At 47.2% G+C, this 18,248-nt stretch overlaps 1 protein-coding gene across 7 annotated transcripts in view; it reads left to right on the top strand.

Annotated features, from left to right (window-relative positions):
* The window catches only part of LOC125457920 (uncharacterized), a 62,133-nt gene that overhangs the window by 21,608 nt on the left and 22,277 nt on the right, over positions 1-18,248 (top strand). For 5 of the 7 annotated variants that reach the window (XM_059650919.1, XM_059650920.1, XM_059650917.1 and 2 more), the window contains exons 6-9: positions 7,249-7,397; positions 8,305-8,424; positions 16,980-17,109; positions 18,137-18,243. In XM_059650919.1, coding sequence (XP_059506902.1) covers positions 7,249-7,397; positions 8,305-8,424; positions 16,980-17,109; positions 18,137-18,243 — 506 coding nt within the window. The remainder of the gene's footprint in view (positions 1-7,248; positions 7,398-8,304; positions 8,425-16,979; positions 17,110-18,136; positions 18,244-18,248) is intronic. The other 2 variants (XM_059650921.1, XM_059650922.1) reach the window with 2 other exon arrangements.

Raw genomic sequence — 18,248 nt, forward strand, 5'->3', positions numbered from 1 at the left:
AGTCCAAGCTAACGCCTAACTGTGATTTCTGTGCCTGTTTTTGTAATCTTCGCCCAATGTACTTGATTTTATCTGATGTTGTATACACAGGGTGGAAAAGGGCCAGCAATGCATTTAGAATGTCCATTGTCTAATTTCATCCCCGTTTAGCTGTGATTGCCAGTTCTCAGGAGAAGCTTAAGAGAAAGAACAGAAATGTTAATATCAAATTGAGGAATCTTCCATTAAGAATTACACTGACACCTCACATGAGGATCAGGCAAACTTCAAGCTAGTCTCGAGCTATTAACTATTTCTCAGAATATTTCTTTGTCCACATACCATGAACACAGTGCCTTGAGGAACCTGCAAGGTCTTCTTCACTTTTACTTCTGGAACCCATCATTCATTGCATCTGAAAGTAGCAAAATCTCACTTTTTCTGTTTGTTCTACCTGACGTCATTAATTAAAATACACAATCTATTTTACTTCCTGTCAATGCTTTTACACCATTTTGAATGGTAGATCAGATCTCCTGTAGCTGTCATTCCACTGAATCTAACCCCAAATTGTCTGTATGTTCTCTGAGTTTAAAAATATTTTGCCAAACTCATTGACACTGTTATTAGACATATGTGCCAGAAAATCTGACTCTAGAACATCTGTAATTTTGGAATCTGGAATCCAGTGGCTGAAATTCATCTTAGAACATAGAACAATACAGCACAGAACAGGCCCTTCGGCCCTCAATGTTGCGCTGAACTGTGAACTAATCTAAGCCCATCCCCCTACACTATCCCATCATCATCCATATGCTTATCCAAGGACTGTTTAAATGCCCCTAATGTGGCTGAGTTAACTCCATTGGCAGGCAGGCCATTCCACGCCCTTAGCACTCTCTGAGTAAAGAACCTGCCTCTGACATCTGTCTTAAATCTATCACCCCTCAATTTGTAGCTATGCCCCCTTGTACAAGCTGAAGTCATCATCCTCGGAAAAAGACTCTCACTGTCCACCCTGTCTAATCCTCTGATCATCTTGATGGGTAACACAAAACAGACAACCTTCCAGCCATTTTACACACAGCCTAACTTATTCACACTAATATTCCTATTTATGACAAACAAATCAAATAAAATGCTGATTCATGTTTTACACCATTGTAAATTTCCAGTTCCCCCTCTTCTGTCTCTCAGTCAATGAAATCAGACTGAACTGACCTCCACATCGCCGAGGCCAAACGCCAACTCTCCGACATAATAGTATGTGAGGCTGGATGAACACAGCAGGCCCAGCAGCATCTCAGGAGCACAAAAGCTGACGTTTCGGGCCTAGACCCCAACTCTCCGACACCTCCTCCTACTGCCCCCTTGATCATGACCCCACCCCCGAGCATCAAACCATCATCTCCAACACCATCCATGACCCCATCACCTCAGGGGACCTCCCACCAACAGCCTCCAACCTCATTGTTCCCCAACCCCGCACGGCCCGTTTCTGTCTCCTTCCCAAAATCCACAAACTGGCCTGCCCTGGTTGACCCATTGTCTCAGCCTGTTCCCGCCCCACCGAACTCATCTCTGCCTATCTGGACTCCATTTTCTCCCCTTTGGTCCAGGAACTCCCTACCTACGTCCGTGACACCACCCACGCCCTCCACCTCCTCCAGGACTTCCAATTCCCTGGCCCCCAACACCTCATTTTCACCATGGACGTCCAGTCCCTATACACCTGTATTCCTCATGCAGATGGCCTCAAGGCCGTCCGCTTCTTCCTGTCCGGCAGGCCCGACCGGTCCCCCTCCACTGACACCCTCATCTGCCTAGCCGAACCCGTCCTCACACTCAACTTCTCTTTCGATTCCTCCCACTTCCTACAGACCAAGTGGGTGGCCATGGGCACCCGCATGGGCCCCAGCTATGCCTGCCTCTTTGTAGGTTACGTGGAACAGTCCCTCTTCCACACCTACACAGGCCCCAAACCCCACCTCTTCCTCAGTTACATTGATGTCTGTATCGGCACCGCCTCTTGCTCCCCAGAGGAACTCGAACAGTTCATCCACTTAACCAACACCTTCTATCCCAACCTCAAGTTCACCTGGGCCATCTCCAACACATCCCTCACCTTCCTGGACCTCTCAGTCTCCATCCCAGGCAACCAGCTAGAAACTGATGTCCATTTCAAGCCCACCAACTCCCACAGCTACCTAGAATACATATCCTCCCACCCACCCTCCTGCAAAAATTCCATCCCCTATTCCCAATTCCTCCGCCTCCGCCGCATCTGCTCCCAGGATGAGGCATTCCACTCCCGCACATCCCAGATGTCCAAGTTCTTCAAGGACCGCAACTTTCCCCCCGCAGTGGCCGAGAACGCCCTTGACCGCATCTTCCGCATTTCCCGCAACTCATCCCTCACATCCCGCCCCCGCCACAACCGCCCAAAGATGATCCCCCTCGTTCTCACACACCACCCCACCAACCTCCGGATACAACGCATCATCCTCCGACACTTCCACCATCTACAATCCGACCCCACCACCCAAGACATTTTTCCATCCCCACCCTTGTCTGCCTTCCGGAGAGACCACTCTCTCCGTGACTCCCTTGTTCGCTCCACACTGCCCTCCAACCCCACCATACCCGGCACCTTCCCCTGCAACCGCAGGAAGTACTACACTTGCCCCCACACCTCCTCCCTCACCCCTATCCCAGGCCCCAAGATGACTTTCCACATTAAGCAGAGGTTCACCTGCACATCTGCCAATGTGATATACTGTATCCATAGTACCCGGTGCGGCTTCCTCTACATTGGGGAAACCAAGCGGAGGCTTGGGGACCGCTTTGCAGAACACCTCCGCTCGGTTCACAATAAACAACTGCACCTCCCAGTCGCGAACCATTTCAATTCCCCCTCCCATTCTTTAGATGACATGCCCATCATGGGCCTCCTGCAGTGCCACAATGATGCCACCCGAAGGTTGCAGGAACAGCAACTCATATTCCGCTTGGGAACCCTGCAGCCCAATGATATCAATGTGGACTTCACCAGCTTCAAAATCTCTCCTTGCCCCACCGCATCCCAAAATCAGCCCAGTTCGTCCCCTCCCCCCACTGCATCACACAACCAGCCCAGCTCGTCCCCTCCTCCCACTGCATCCCAAAACCAGCCCAGCCTGTCTCTGCCTCCCTGACCTGTTCTTCCTCTCACCCATCCCTTCCTCCCACCCCAAGCCGCACCCCCATCTACCTACTAACCTCATCCCACCTCCTTGACCTGTCCATCTTCCCTGGACTGACCTATCCCCTCCCTACCTCCCCACCTATACTCTCCTCTCCACCTATCTTCTTTACTCTCCATCTTCGGTCTGCCTCCCCCTCTCTCCCTATTTATTCCAGAACCCTCACCCCATCCCCCTCTCTGATGAAGGGTCTATGCCCGAAACGTCAGCTTTTGTGCTCCTGAGATGCTGCTTGGCCTGCTGTGTTCATCCAGCTCCAGACTTGGTTATCTTGAAAATCATTCTTATACCTTTTCTCCAGATTCACAATATCCTCTTTAGAGCTGAGACCAAATTTGTGAACGATATTCCGAGTGTGACCCAGCTGACCCCTTTATCCTGTTGCAATGGTCCCAGTATTATCAACATTTTCCAATCAACTTACAACAGGGATGTTATGACACACCTCGAGAGTAGTTGGAACTTAAACCCTGACTTCCTGGCTTAGAGGTAGGGACATTACCAGTGTACCACAAGAGCCCAGTAGGACGATTGGATTTCAGGGTAATATTGAACAATGCAATCAGTTCAGCTCAGGGTGTGTTTTGGTCATAGCAGTCATGCTTGAGTTTGCAATGACCTGTCAATCATTACTTCCATGAGAGTTAGAGAGAACTGCAAATACTGGAGTTGGAGGTAACACAGTGAGAAGCTGGAGGAGCACAGAAGGCCAGGCAGCATCAGAGCGGCAGGAAAGTCGACGTTTCAGGTCAGGACCCTTTTTCAGAAATGGGGAGGGGGAAGGGAGCTGGGAAACAAATGGCCCCCTCTACATCAGTGAGACCAAGCGTAGACTCGGAGACAGTTCGTAGACCATCCTCACTCTGTGCGCAAGAAACATCAACACCTTCCAGTCACGAACCACTTCAACTCCCCCTCACAATGACACCACCCAGAAGCTGGAGGAACAGCACCTCATATTCCTCCTCGTTAGCCTACAACCCGATGGCCTAAATGTGGAGTTTACCAGTTTCAAAATCTCCCCACCCCTGGCCTCATCCCATGACCAACCCTCCCTCTCATCCCCATCTCCCTGATCTGACAGAACCTGTCTGTCTTCTCTCCCAGCTATCCGCTCCTCCCACCTCACTGACCAATCCCCCACCACTGCCTAACTACACTCACCGATCACTGTCCCACCTACCTTCTCCAGCTCCACCCCATCTCTCTCTAATCATTACTTTCAAGTTCTACCATCCTACACTAATTTTAAATTGTGCCTATTTGAGCTTTACTGTTTGAACCATTTGTGTAACTATGTTTTCACACATTGAAAGATATGCCAATCTTGGACTCACTTTTTCAACCAGTCCTGATCAATATAAAATCTACTCCCCTCAAGGCCCTGAGTGCGACATCAATATCTAGCAACCTGCAAATTTAATTACTGCACTAGCTTTGTCTCGTTTGTACCATTCGTGAATATAAATGATTGAAAATGACCTGAGACCAATTGTAAGAAGAGAGGATGTTGGAACGGTACTGCATATAAAATCACTCTTTTAGAGAAATAGAGTCATACAGATTGATAAGTCAGAAACAGATCCTTCGGTCCAACCCATCCATGCCGACCAGATATCATAAGTTAATCTAGTCCCATTTGCCAGCATTTGGCCCATATCCCTCTAAACCCTTCGTATCCATATACCCATCCAGATGCCTTTTAAATGTTGTAATTGTACCAGCCCCACCATTTCCTCTGGCAGCTCATTCCATACACGCACCATCCTCTGTGTGAAAATGTTACCCCTCAGGTCCCTTTTAAATCTTTCCCTTTTCACCTTACAACTGTAGCCTTTAGTTTCGGACTCCCTTTATCCAGGGGAAAAAACTTGTCTATTTACCCTACCTGGGCCCTTTATGATTGTATAAACCTCTTTAAGGTCAACTGTCAGTCTCCAACGCTCCACAGAAAGCAGCCTATAACATCTTTCACACAATTTCATGTTGACATCATGGTTTAGATGTCCTTTGGCTCTAGTGGACAAAAACCTCCATCCCGAGCAGTATTAAGCTCTGGAGTAAGAAGAGCTGAATCTGCCTCTCTCATTTTGGCCTGAATAGGAACTGTAGTACTCCAGTGGATTCAGTACTCAAACACTTGAGGAGGTGGAAGTAGTCCCTCCAGATACACAGTGTCAAACCTGTTCCCAAGGTTTTGCCCTTTAAGCAGATTGTGATTGAAAATGTTATTCCCAACCAGACAAGTTTTAAATCATTTACTATCAGTCTCTAATTCAAACTAAGTTCTTCAAATTGTTCCAATACAGTGCTTACAATTTTCCCCAATCTCAGTCCACGTTGATAGCAGCAACTCAAGAAGGCAGCTTACCTCCGTCTTTTCCAGGGTGATCAGGGATGGGCCAGCCAGCGATACCTACATTCCTTTGAACAAATAATGTCAAGTCTTTAGTGAGATGGTTGCAGAATTACCTCATACAGACAGCTGGGGTATAGACAACAGGCAAAATCTGTTGTGTGGTGAGGCTAAGCACCGTGTTATATGTGCAGCCAATAATACCTCGTAGGTATCGATTTCTCCATTGTCAACATGACCTTGCTTCTGATGTAATTAGAAGGAATTCTTGGCGTAAATAAGATCCAGTTTAATGCACCTCTGCAACTATTGACATGTTACAAGAATATGGTATACATCTTTCGAGACAGTTAGGAGGACATGGTCTTCGAAGTCCTCAGTTACTCCAGTCACAGGGATATAGGAACATAGATGTAGGAACAGAATGTGGTCATTTGGTCCATTGAGCCTGCTCTGCCATTCAGTCTTGGCTGACATGATTCTCAAGTCCATTCTCCTGCCTTCTCACTGTAACCTTTGACCCCCTTCCTGATCAAGAACCTATCTATCTCTGTATTAAATACACTCAATGACTTGGCCTCCACAGCTTCTGGGGCAATGGGTTCCACAGAGTTACCACCCTCTGGCTGAAGAAAATTCTCCTCATTTCAGCTCTAAAGGGTCCTCCCTTGACTCTGAGGCTGAGCCCTTGGGCATTGCTCTCTCCTACTAGTGGAAACATCTTCTCCATGTCCAAACTATCCAGGCCTGTCAGTATTCTGTAAGTTTCAAACAGATCCCCCCTCATCCTTCTCAACTCCATCAAGTACAAACTCAGAGTCTTAATTGCTTCTCATACAACAAGCCCTTCATCCCAGGATCATTCTTGTAAACCTCCTCTGGAGCCCTTCCAAGGCCAGCACATCCTTCCTTCGATACAGGGCCTAAAACCACTCACAATATTCCAAACGTGGTCTGACTAGAGCCTTATAAAGCCACAACATTACATCTCTGCTGTTATACTTTAGCCTTCTCAAAATGAATGCTAACACTGCATCTGCCTTCCTAACTGCCAACTGAACCTCCAGGCTCACCTTAAGAGAATCCTGAACTAGAATTCCCAAATCCCTTTGTCCTTCAGATTTCCGAAGCTTTTCCGTATTTAGAAAATAGTCTGTACCTCTATTCTTCCTACCAAAATGCATAGCCTCACACTTTCCCCCATTGCACTCCATCTGCCACCTCTTTGCCCACTCTCACAGCCTGTCCAAATGCTTCTGCAGCCTCCCACTTCCTCAACACCATCTGTCCCTCCATCAATCTTTGTGTCATCTTAATAGCAATACCCTCAGTTCCTTCAGCCAGATCTTTAACGTATAACAGGAATAGTTATCATCAAAGTAGTAAGTGTGTATGACACTCTATTAACACTTCCTGGCCCAAATACAATGGAATCTGCAGCTGATTTATGACTTGGCACAAGCAAATCCGCAAAATCTAATTTTGTCCAAGTTTGACGCATGTAATTCAAAAGTAAACAGGCAAGAAGTATTTTTACTGGGTTGTTAACAATTTAAGCTAGGCCCTACAGTATTGCATAATTATTGACGTAAAACATGAGATCAGTTAATTTAAGTAAGTTAAAGACAGTAAGATGAATGGACAAACTAATAATTAGTTTCCTCATTGCAGGGATCTCTTTTTGGATGGCAACAATTTACAATGCGAAGGAGCTTGCAAACTTATCACATTTATTGCAGATTATGCAGAAAACATGGCCAGGATGAAATTTGGTGCATCAATACATCTTGAGGAGGATCTATTAACACAGTCCCTGGAAGGTACAGTAGTACATTGCATCAATGTTTATTATAGTGACTAGGGCCACAGCAAACAGCACATGGCCATTGGCTATATGGTATCACCGGGGGGGTACCCCCCTCCCACTCCCTGCGCGATATGTCCATCCTGGGCCTCCTCCAGTGTCACAGTGACACCACCCAGAAACTGGACGAGCAGCACCTCAGATTCACCTCGGGACCCTACAACCCAATGGTCTCAATGTGGACTTTACCAGTTTCAAAATCTCCCCATCCCCGTCCTCACCCCATGACCAGCCCTCCCTCTCATCCCCGCCTCATTGACCTGTCCACCTTCTCTCCCACCCTATCCGCACCTCCCATCTCACTGACCAATCCCCACCACTACCTGCTATCGCCACCCCACCTACCTTCCCAAGCCCAAACCCCCTCTATTTATTTCAGAACCCCCTTCCCCTCCACCGTTTCTGAAGAAGGGTCCCAACCCGAAACTTCAGCTTTCCTGCTCCTCTGATGCTGCCTGGCCTGCTGTGCTCCTCCAGCTCCACACCGTGTTATAATATACAGAGGGATCTGGGTGTAGAGGTCCACAGTTCCCTGAAAGTGGATAAGGTGCTCAGGAAAATGTTTGGTATGCTGCCTTCACTGGCTGGAGCATAGTGTATAAAAAGTGACAAGTCATATTGTGGCTGTATAGAAATTTAGTTAGGCCACATTTGGAATATTGTGTAGGGTCACTGGGTTTGATATGTTATTGCTGTTTCTCTCTCCATTGATGCTGCCAGACATGCTGAGTTTCTCCAGCAATTTCTATTTTTGCTTTTGTATTTAATAGAATGTGTTTGTCATATTTGTTTTCCATTTTTCCCTGTGATCTTTCATTGTAATCTGCTGACTCACAGTTTTATTTCTTCTTCTGGTTTACCAGCAGCTGACCAATCTGGCTTGTACTCGGCCATGTCGAAACAGTGCTTTGGACAAAGGGCCATCACTGACCAGGCAGGTATCATGAACAACGTCGATACCGGATCAAAGAAGAAAAAGAGAAGTAATTATGTTAATAGATTGCAAAATGAGGTTGCATTTGTTTTAGAAAACATCTGAAGTCAAGAATAGCACCAAATAACGATTGTGAAAGTCCACAGAGGAGGAGGACTTATTCCGGAAGTGAACAAAACAGGTGAATTGGTTTCCCCTACTCGAGTCATTTGAAGGTCAGTCATCTGAGTGCAGTCACTTTGGCTTTTTCCCTGCTACCCGACTGCAAATTTACCCTGGCTGTGAGGAGGTAGAGCTTCCTCTGGGGGGAATAAGGTGTTGTTTTTCAGGTTGGTAACCTCTGACCAGTGAGGTTCCGCATGGATCAGCGCTGGGATCACTATTGTTTACATTTTGGTGGCAGCAACATAGGTAGTGTCCATTTTTCGGCCTTTCTGTCTTCGTTGCCTGCATTTTTTATTCTTTTTCCTTCTTCCCCTCCTTTCTCTCAAACCTACCTGGTAAAGAGAGCTCTTCAGCAGGAGGAGGCTTCACTGGGCTCTACAACAGCAGCGGTGTCTTCAGAGGCAGCACGGTTACAGAGTTGGCCTGTCAATCTGCGCGGCCTGGAGTGGGACTCTCACTGCCGCTGAGGCTGGGCACTTGATAGCGGCATGACGAGGTCTAGGAGGCCTGGAACAGGTCACACCCGTGGCACAGCGTGCGCTCAGAATAAAGGGACCCCAATTTAAGATTGAGATGACGAGGAACTTCTTCTCACAGAGGGATGTCAGTCTTTGGGATCTCCTTGCTACAGAAAGCTGTAGGGGCACGGTCCTTGTGTTTACTGAGAAAGAAGGTTCTTGATCAGTTGAGGGATTATGGATTATTGGCAAAAAGACAGAAAAATGGATGTGAGGAATGTTGGATCGGCCACGACATTATTGAATGGCAGAGCAGGCACAGGGGTTGAATGGCCTTTTCCTGGTCCTTTTTCTCAGATAGAAAGGTTTACATGTCGCCGATTACAGCACTGACTGAGATAGAAAACTACCGAGGCACAGCTTCATTGGTTACAAAATCTTCGACAATGAAGAAATAAAATGTCCAACATTACAGAAATAAAAGTTCAGTACAGCAGACCACACTGGGTCCTAGCTTCGAGTCTGCACCAGGCCCTGCTTCACACCGTGCCAGCGACCTGCCACATTGGGAGGCCTCATGGGAGGGCACATTGCTGGGAGGTCCTTTGGGAGGGTGCCACATCAGGATCCCCCGCAGGAGATTGCCATGCTGGGAGCCCCCACAGTGGAGTGCCACACCAGGATCCCCTGCAGGAGAGTGCCACACCAGGATCCCCCACAGGAGAGTGCCGTACTGGGACCCCCCACGGGAGAGTGCCATACTGGGACCCCCCACAGGAGAGTGCCATACTGAGAGCCCAGCAGGAGAGTGCCATACTGGGACCCCCCACGGGAGAGTACCATACTGAGACCCCCCACGGGAGAGTGCCACACTGGGACCTCCCACAGGAGAGTGCCATACTGGGACCCCCCACAGGAGAGTGCCATACTGAGACCCCTAACAGGAGAGTGCCATGCTGGCACCACCCACAGGAGTGTGCCATGCTGGGACTTCCCACAGGAGAGTGCCATGCTGGGACCTCCCACAGGAGAGTGCCATACTGGGACCCCCCAGGGGAGAGTGCCATACTGAGACATCCCACAGGAGAGTGCCATACTGGGACCCCCCACGGGAGAGTGCCATACTGCGACACCCCACAGGAGAGTTCCATACTGGGACCCCCCACGGGAGAGTGCCATACAGAGACACCCCACAGGAGAGTTCCATACTGGGACCCCCCACGGGAGAGTGCCATACTGGGGCCCCCCACAGGAGAGTGCCATACTGGGATCCCCCAGGGGAGAGTGCCATACTGAGACATCCCACAGGAGAGTGCCATACTGGGACCCCCCACAGGAGAGTGCCATGCTGGGATTCCCCACGGGAGAGTGCCATACTGGGACCCCCCAAAGGAGAGTGCCATACTAGGACCCCCCACAGGAGAGTGCCATACTGGGACCCCCCACAGCAGAGTGCGACGCTGGGACCTCCCACAGAAGAGTGCCATGCTGGGACCTCCCACAGGAGAGTGCCATGCTGGGACCTCCCACAGGAGAGTGCCACGCTGGGACCCCCCACAGGAGAGTGCCATGTGGGGACTTCCCACAGGAGAGTACCATACTGAGACACCCCACAGGAGAGTGTCATACTGGGACCCCCCCCCCCCACGGGAGAGTGCCATACTGGGGCCCGCCACGGGAGAGTGCCAGGCTGAGACCTCCCACAGGAGAGTGCCATGCTGAGACCCCCCACAGGAGAGTGCCATGCTGGGACATCCCACAGGACAGTGCCATGCTGGGACCTCCCACAGGAGAGTGCCATGCTGGGATGCCCCCACGGGACAGTGCCAGGCTGAGACCTCCCACAGGAGAGTGCCATGCTGAGACCTCCACGGGACAGTACCATGCTGGGACCTCCCACGGGACAGTGCCATGCTGTGTCCCCCCACAGGAGAGTGCAATACTTTATGAAGAATAAAAACAGAAGCACTAAGATGAAGATAACGAAGAAAAGAAGAAGAAAATACCAAGCGGTCATGCTCCAGTTGGGGCGTCTTCCTCCCCTGCCATCTTACAACTTGTCTGGTTCCAATTGGTGGAATAGGCTGGGGCTATTTTCCCTGGAATGTTGGAGGCAGAAGGGTGACCTTATAGAATTTTATAAAATCATGAGGGGCATGGATAGAGTGAGAAAGGTCTTTCCTCCTAAGGTGAGGGAGTCAAAAACTAGAGGGCGTAGGTTTACGGTGAGAGTGAAAAGATTTAAAAGTGTCCTGAGGGTCAACTTTTTCACACAGAGGGTGGTGCGTATGTGGAATGAGCTGCCAGGGGAAGCGGTGATATAATTACAACATTTAAAAGGCATCTGGGTGGGTATATGAATAGGACGGGTTTAGAAGGATATGGGCCAAATGCTGGCAAATGGGATCAGATTAATTTAGGAAAATTGGTCGGCCTGGACAGGTTGGATCAAAAGGTCTTTTCCCGTGCTGTACATCTCTATGAATTTATGACTCTAATTGCTTATGGATCAATTGGAAATTAAAATGTAAATTGTGCTATTTTGTAAGTCAGGTTATGGTTTAGGTTAACAATCAAATGTATTTACACAATCATAAATGTAAAATCTTTTATGGACAAGTGCAAACCATCAAACTAACACAAAGTAATCTTCCCTCTGTTAAGAATGAGCACTGATGTATTTAGATTGGCCATGTCACATTCCCTGGGTGAGGAATGTTGCAATGTCAGGTGCATATGAAACATGTTTATACCTCGCTACCAGCTTCCTGCCCACCTCCGATCCAGGACAGATTCATGGATTCATGGTCATCATTAGATTGTTAATTCCAGATAATTATTGTATTCTGCCATGGCAGAATTCGAACCCTGATCCCCAGAGCATTATCTGGATCTTTGAATTAACAATCCAGCAATAATACCACGAGGCCATTGCCTCCCTATTCCTACCTGGCTGCTTTCTTACCTCCTTTTCCTCATGAACGTCTGGCCAGTGCAAACTTCATTTCCCATACCTTAACACACCCCAAGCCTTATTTCCTTATCATCCCGAGTTTCCAATCAGGTAATGCCTTGATTTTAAAATACTGCAATCCTGTTCTACCATTCAGAAAATCATGGGTGATCTGACTTTCACCTCACTCAACATTCTTGCATTTCCCTGAAAATCTTTCATCCCCTTGGTCATCATGAATCCATCTCCTTCTGCTTTAAAATATCTGAAGGTTCTGCGTGCGCAGGGAAGAGAATTCCACAGGACTATCAACCCTCTGGGAGAGAAAACATTTCCTCTTCTCTGCCTTAAACAGATACCTCCTTTTCTTATCTTGAAGGGCAGCAGTGGAGGAGCAGCGTTCAGGCTCCTGCTTTCTTCAGTCCAGTTCTCTTTTTCTTTCCTTCTTTTCTTCCTACTTTTCTTTTCTGTGCAGTTCTGTCCAACCTTTTGGCCGTGGGGAGCTGGGCTGTGGTGGAACCGTCGACGTCAGCGATTCCCATGAGTGTCAGGCTAGCAGCAGGAGATGGCCTGGTGGACCCTGTGCAGGACTCGAGGAAGTGGTGTTAGCAGTACAGACATTGACAGTGGTTCACCCTAACCTCTCCAGGCAGGCTGTGGGCTCTGGTACTTCAAGTGATTTGAAGATGGCGCTGGCAAGCTAGGCCCAGCGGCGAGAGATGGCACTGGAGGGTGGTGACTTCAACATTGCTGCAGATGGCAGCAAGGCACCGGACTGGAGATGGTGGTGTCGGTGGTGAAGCAGTGTTTGCTGCGGTCGTGGCACCGTGGTGTTGGTGCAGGTCACGTTGGTCAGCGTGACTCAATACTCATGGGCGTGGCAGCAACAGCAAGGGTGATATGGACATTTCCTTTTCCTTTCATTTCTGTTTCTTTAATTTTGGCTCTTGTTTCAAATTCTAACTATTTTATTCTAACTAGAGAGGGACAACCCCGAACTTTTCACTGCACTCCTGCACTCGGGTACACGTGACCACAAAATCTAATCTAATCTAATGAATTTTTAAAAGATGATAACCCCTAGTTTGAAATTCTCCCTCAAGAGGAACCATCCCTTCCACATCAACCCAGTCAGGGCCCCTCAGGATCATCAATGTTTCAATTGTATCAGCTCCGAGTTGTCTAAACTCCATAGGATACAGGCCTAGCTGGTCTGGCCTTTCCTCAGAAGGTGATCCTATAATGTCTGAACAGGTTGATTAAAAGGAAAGTTACAGAAAGAGGCCATTCAACCCTTCATGTCTGCCGTGGCCTGTCCTATCCCACAGCCCAGCAGCTGGCCATTAAAGCATTCTGACTCAGAGCATGGTGCAGGGTGATGGATGAGTTGTTAGGATTCTGGTGCCATATCCTGCCAGTCATTAATGCCAATGCTGTCACTTTGTAAGGAGAGCAGCAGACTGCCTGAGAACCTTCCCATGATTCTCCCCTGGAACTTTGGCTGTGGGTAAAACAGGAGATTATGAGGAAGGCAGCCCTTCTCCCATCCAGGCACAGGGCCCCCTCCTGTGAAGGCGAATTTGCAGAAGCTTTGCCCGAATCCTTGTGGAGGTGACTTGCAGATGGACATGCATTTGTCTGCAGCTCTCTCATTGATTCCAGAGGAGTGGCTGATGGGCGTTTCTCTAACGCACAGACCAGTTTTCACTGGACTGTGGTCAGACTAAAAGCTAAAGTTGCCGTGGTCTAAGTGGACCATAGGGCAGCTCTCTCGTTACAGAGAGAGAGGTTGAGCAGTGGGCGAATTGAATCCACACTATCACTTTGCATGGTGCTAACAGACTCCCAATGTGGTAACAGCAGTGTGCTGGGTGTGGCTTTTTTAATTTGACGATGCGTTTGTACACTCCTCACTGCTGTAGCTCAGAGGTAGCTGAACTGGTGCAGCTGATGGAGTGTTGGATCTTGAACAAAATAGTGACCTTGTGACAGAGATGGCTGCCAAAGAGAGTAAGTAGGACCATCAGACCCAGGAACAAAAGTCGACCATCCAGCCTATCGAATCTGCTCTAGCACTCAGTGAGATCATGGCTGATCTAATAATCCTCAACTCCATTTACCTGCTGTTCCCCTATGACACCTGGTTCTCCTTAAAAATGCCAGGCTCAGCTTCCAATTCACTCAATCAATCAGCCTCGATAGCCCTCTGCAGTTAAGAATTCCATAGATTCACTCCCCTCAGAGAAGAAGTTCCTCATCTCTGTCTTAAATGGTCAACATCTTATTCTGAGATTATACCCTCTGGCCCTAGACTCTCCCACAGTGGGAAACATCTCCCCCATCAAGTTCCCTTAAGAATCTTGTATGTTTTGATAAGGTCACCTCTCATTCCTGTAAATCCAATGAATGCAGGCCCCATCTACTCAACCTCTCCTCAGAAGACAGACCCTCCTTATCCAGTTTCAGCCTAGTGAACCTTTCTTGGACTGCCTCTAACATCTTTCCTTAGATAAGGAGCCCAAAACTATTCACATTTCCAGCTGAGGTCGGACTAGCGCCTTGTAAGGTTTTAGCAAAACCTCCTACTTTTAGCCTCCATTCCCTTTGAAATAAAGGCCTACATTTTATTCAGCTTCTTTATTACTCACTGAAGATAGATATTTCTGATTTATGCACGAGGATTCCCAATTCTGTCTGTTCTGTAGCTGAGATAGTAGGAACTGCAGATGCTGGAGAATCTGAGATAACAAGGTGTGGAGCTGGATGAACACAGCAGGCTGAGCAGCATCAGAGGAGCAGGAAGGCTGATGTTTCAGGCCTAGACCCTTCTTCAGAAAGGGTCTGTAGCTTTCTACAGACTTTCTCCATTCAAATAATATTCAGCTCTTCTGTTCTTCCTGCTAAGGTACATAATTTCAAATTTTCCCACATTATATTTCCCATTTGCCAAGTTTTAGCCAGTCACTTAACCTGTCCATCTCCTTCTGTAGATGCCGTCACTCCCTCTACCTGCCTCCCCACCTATTAGCACATCAACACAAACTTGGTTTTAGTACATTCACTTTCCTACATGTAAATATGTTGTGCAAATAATTGTAGCCCCAGCACAAATCCCTTTGGCACTCCACTATCTACAAGTTGCCATTCTGAAGATGCCCCACTCCCACTTCTCGCAACATTCAAGGTACTATATAAATATAACTGTAATGTAAATTCCTGTGTTCTATTTTGGCCCTAAGCCAATGAGAACTGAAGTTTCCAACAATTTGCAGAAACCCATGAATCTCAGATTGTAACCTGATCTTCAGGATCAGAGAATAGCTTGGAGCTGATCTTTTATGAAAGACAGATGAATCAAAGGAAGCTATAAATGAGCAACATGAGAAAATAAGTCTCTTGTTTATAGTTTAGGTTTGGTTTCCATATGTTTTTATTTGCAATAACTTTGGAAGAGCCTCCCAGCAATAGAACTTAAGTGCACTCTTCCGGAATTAAAGTCAATTCAAACCCACCATTTTTACAGACTAATCAAAAACCGAAAGAACTGCAGTTGTTGGAAGTCAGAATCAAAAATAGAAATTGCTAGAAAAGCTCAGCAGGTCTGGCAGCACCTGGGGAGAGAAATCAAAGTTAACTTTTCGGGTCCTTCCTGAGGAAGGGTCACCGGACCTGAAATGGTAACTCTAATTCCTCTCCACCCATGCTGCCAGACCTGCTGAGCTTTTCCAGCAATTTCTGTTTTTGATTTTTACAGACCAACTGTTTATTTTTAACTTGTAAATCATCATAGTTCCTTCTTTTTCCTCTTTGATCATGGGATGTGGGCATTGCAGGCTGGGGTAGCATTTATTGTTCAACGCCAACTGCTCTGTCGAAGGTGATGGTGAGCTGCCTTCTTGAACCACTGCAGTCCTTGGGGAATAGAAATACCCACAATGCCCTTAGGGAGGAAATTCCTGGATTTTTGCTGCTGGTTTAGGAAAAGAAAAGCAATAAAGGTTTCAAAATGGCCTTCAGCTCAACTTCCTTTATTTGAAGCATGTTATTTAAGGAAAACTAGTCCTAAATTGACTGTGTATCATTGTGCAGTGTTCCAAATTCTCCTTTTTACTTTTCCATATACTTTGGTGATATGTAAAGCAAATGCTTTTGTTGTTTACAGTTGGGAAGAGAAATGAATTTTCCCATTCCAGGTAATTGGTGCCTTCAGTCAATGTATGATATACAGTTTACCCTGTGTTTAATTTGACTTGGCAAGATGTAGCAGATCATTGGTATGAAGCCTGAGTGATTGCTAAGTTTGGTTAGCATTAGTCTCAGAAGCTTGTGAGCACTGGCCAGTGTCCCTGGCCAGTAGGTTGTTGATCCTCAATAATGGTGCAGCAGGAATTCTGATGGCTCCTGGCCACAGACTAAAATCTTGGAAGCTCGGAATGGCATACAGCCAGGTGGCTTACTCTTTTCCCACAAAGCCATACCCGAGAATGTCAAGAGTATTTGTCAATGTGAGTCATTTCAATAGACATGTATAAAAAGTGTTTCAGAGATAGAAGGAACTGCAGATGCTGGAGAATCTGAGATAACAAGGTGCAGGCCAAGCAGCATCGGAGGAGCAGGAAAGCTGATGTTTCAGGCCTAAACCCTTCTTCAGAAATAAGGGAGAGGAAGAGGGGGTACTGAAATAAATAGGGAGAGGGGGGAGGCGGATAGAAGATGGATAGAGGAGAAGATAGGTGGAGAGGAGACAGACAGGTCAGAGAGTCGAGGATGGAGCCGGTAAAGGTGAATGTAGGTGGGGAGTTAGGGAGGTGATAGGTCAGTCCAGGGAGGACAGACAGGTCAAGGGGGCGGGGTGAGGTTAGTAAGTAGGAGATGGGGATGGAGCCTGAGGTGGGCGGAGAGGATAGGTGGGAGGAAGGACAGGTTAGGGAGGCGGGGATGAGCTGGGCTGGTTTTGGGATGCGGTAGGTAGAGAGGAGATTTTGAAAAGTAATCAGGTCTTCAAATTGTTTCTTCTTAATCTTTAAGGGGAAGATAAGCAGGAACTCGCACAGATTGCTCCCTGGTTATCCAGATTGCACCTGACAGATAATGGCATTGATGGAAGAGGAAACAGCAGCATCATGGGTCCAATAATGTTTACTCAAGTATTGTGTCAGTAAGTATTGTTACAAATATCCTTCAGGTTTAATATTTCATGGAAGACTTAAGTTTTGAAGGACCATGAAAGAATTGATTTATTTCAAGTTGATAGGAAATAATTGGAGTGATTTCTTTAAAAGAAGTCATTCAAAGTTCACTGTAGACTGAAATAACTCCACAGAGGCTGGTATCCTGTCACCAAGTCACCCTTTATTTACATGCAGAGAGCCCGTGACACTGACCCAGCTCCCTCAGAGCCAGCTCTCAGTGTGAACAGAACCTCTGACACTCCTGTTTATATCTGTCAGCCAGGGCTCCCTGATTGGACCAGATTTACAGCCCCAATCAGAAAACACATTCTCTTTATCAGGCGGCATGGTGGCTCAGTGGTTAGCACTGCAGCCTCACAGCGCCAGGGACCCGGGTTTGATTCCCGCCTCGGGCGACTGTCTGTGTGGAGTTTGCACATTCTCCCCGTGTCTGCGTGGGTTTCCTCCGGGTGCTCCGGTTTCCTCCCATATTCCAAAGATGTGCAGGCTAGGTGGATTGGCCATGCTAAATTGCCTGTAGTGTTCAAGGGTGTGTGGGTTACAGGGGGATGGGTCTGGGTGGGATGCTCCGAGGTTCGGTGTGGACTTGTTGGGCTAAAGGGCCTGTTTCCACACCATAGGGAATCTAATTTATCCATCTACAAGCACTAGATGGACATTACAGATTTTTTAAACAAGGCTTCCTAGAATTCACTTGATTTTTGATATTTTGATATTTGATATTAAACAATGTGAAAGCACAGTCGTGGCTCAACAGATAGAATCTACACTTGCCACAGAAATTAGAAACTGCTCGGAAGTGATGCAGTGTCCGTGTATATTTCAGTACAAGGTATTGTTGAGATTAAATAGTCTAAGCTAACAGAGGATGTTACAGCAAATTATAGGCCAGCGTTTCTCTGTTTCTCTTTCTTAAAATAATTTAGAATTGAACCATTTTATTTATCGCCTTTTTAAATCTCTGGAGTCTTCTTGTTGGAATTTTCCTTACAGGCTGATCAAGTTTTCAGATCATTTGACAGAACTGGATCTGGATAATAATAGCCTGGGTGAGCTTTGTGGAAAAGAAATACTGAAAGCCTTAAGGGAGAGGAAAGAAGGTACT

Source organism: Stegostoma tigrinum, chromosome 14 (assembly GCF_030684315.1).
Source record: "Stegostoma tigrinum isolate sSteTig4 chromosome 14, sSteTig4.hap1, whole genome shotgun sequence".
Taxonomy (NCBI): Eukaryota; Metazoa; Chordata; class Chondrichthyes; order Orectolobiformes; family Stegostomatidae; genus Stegostoma; species Stegostoma tigrinum.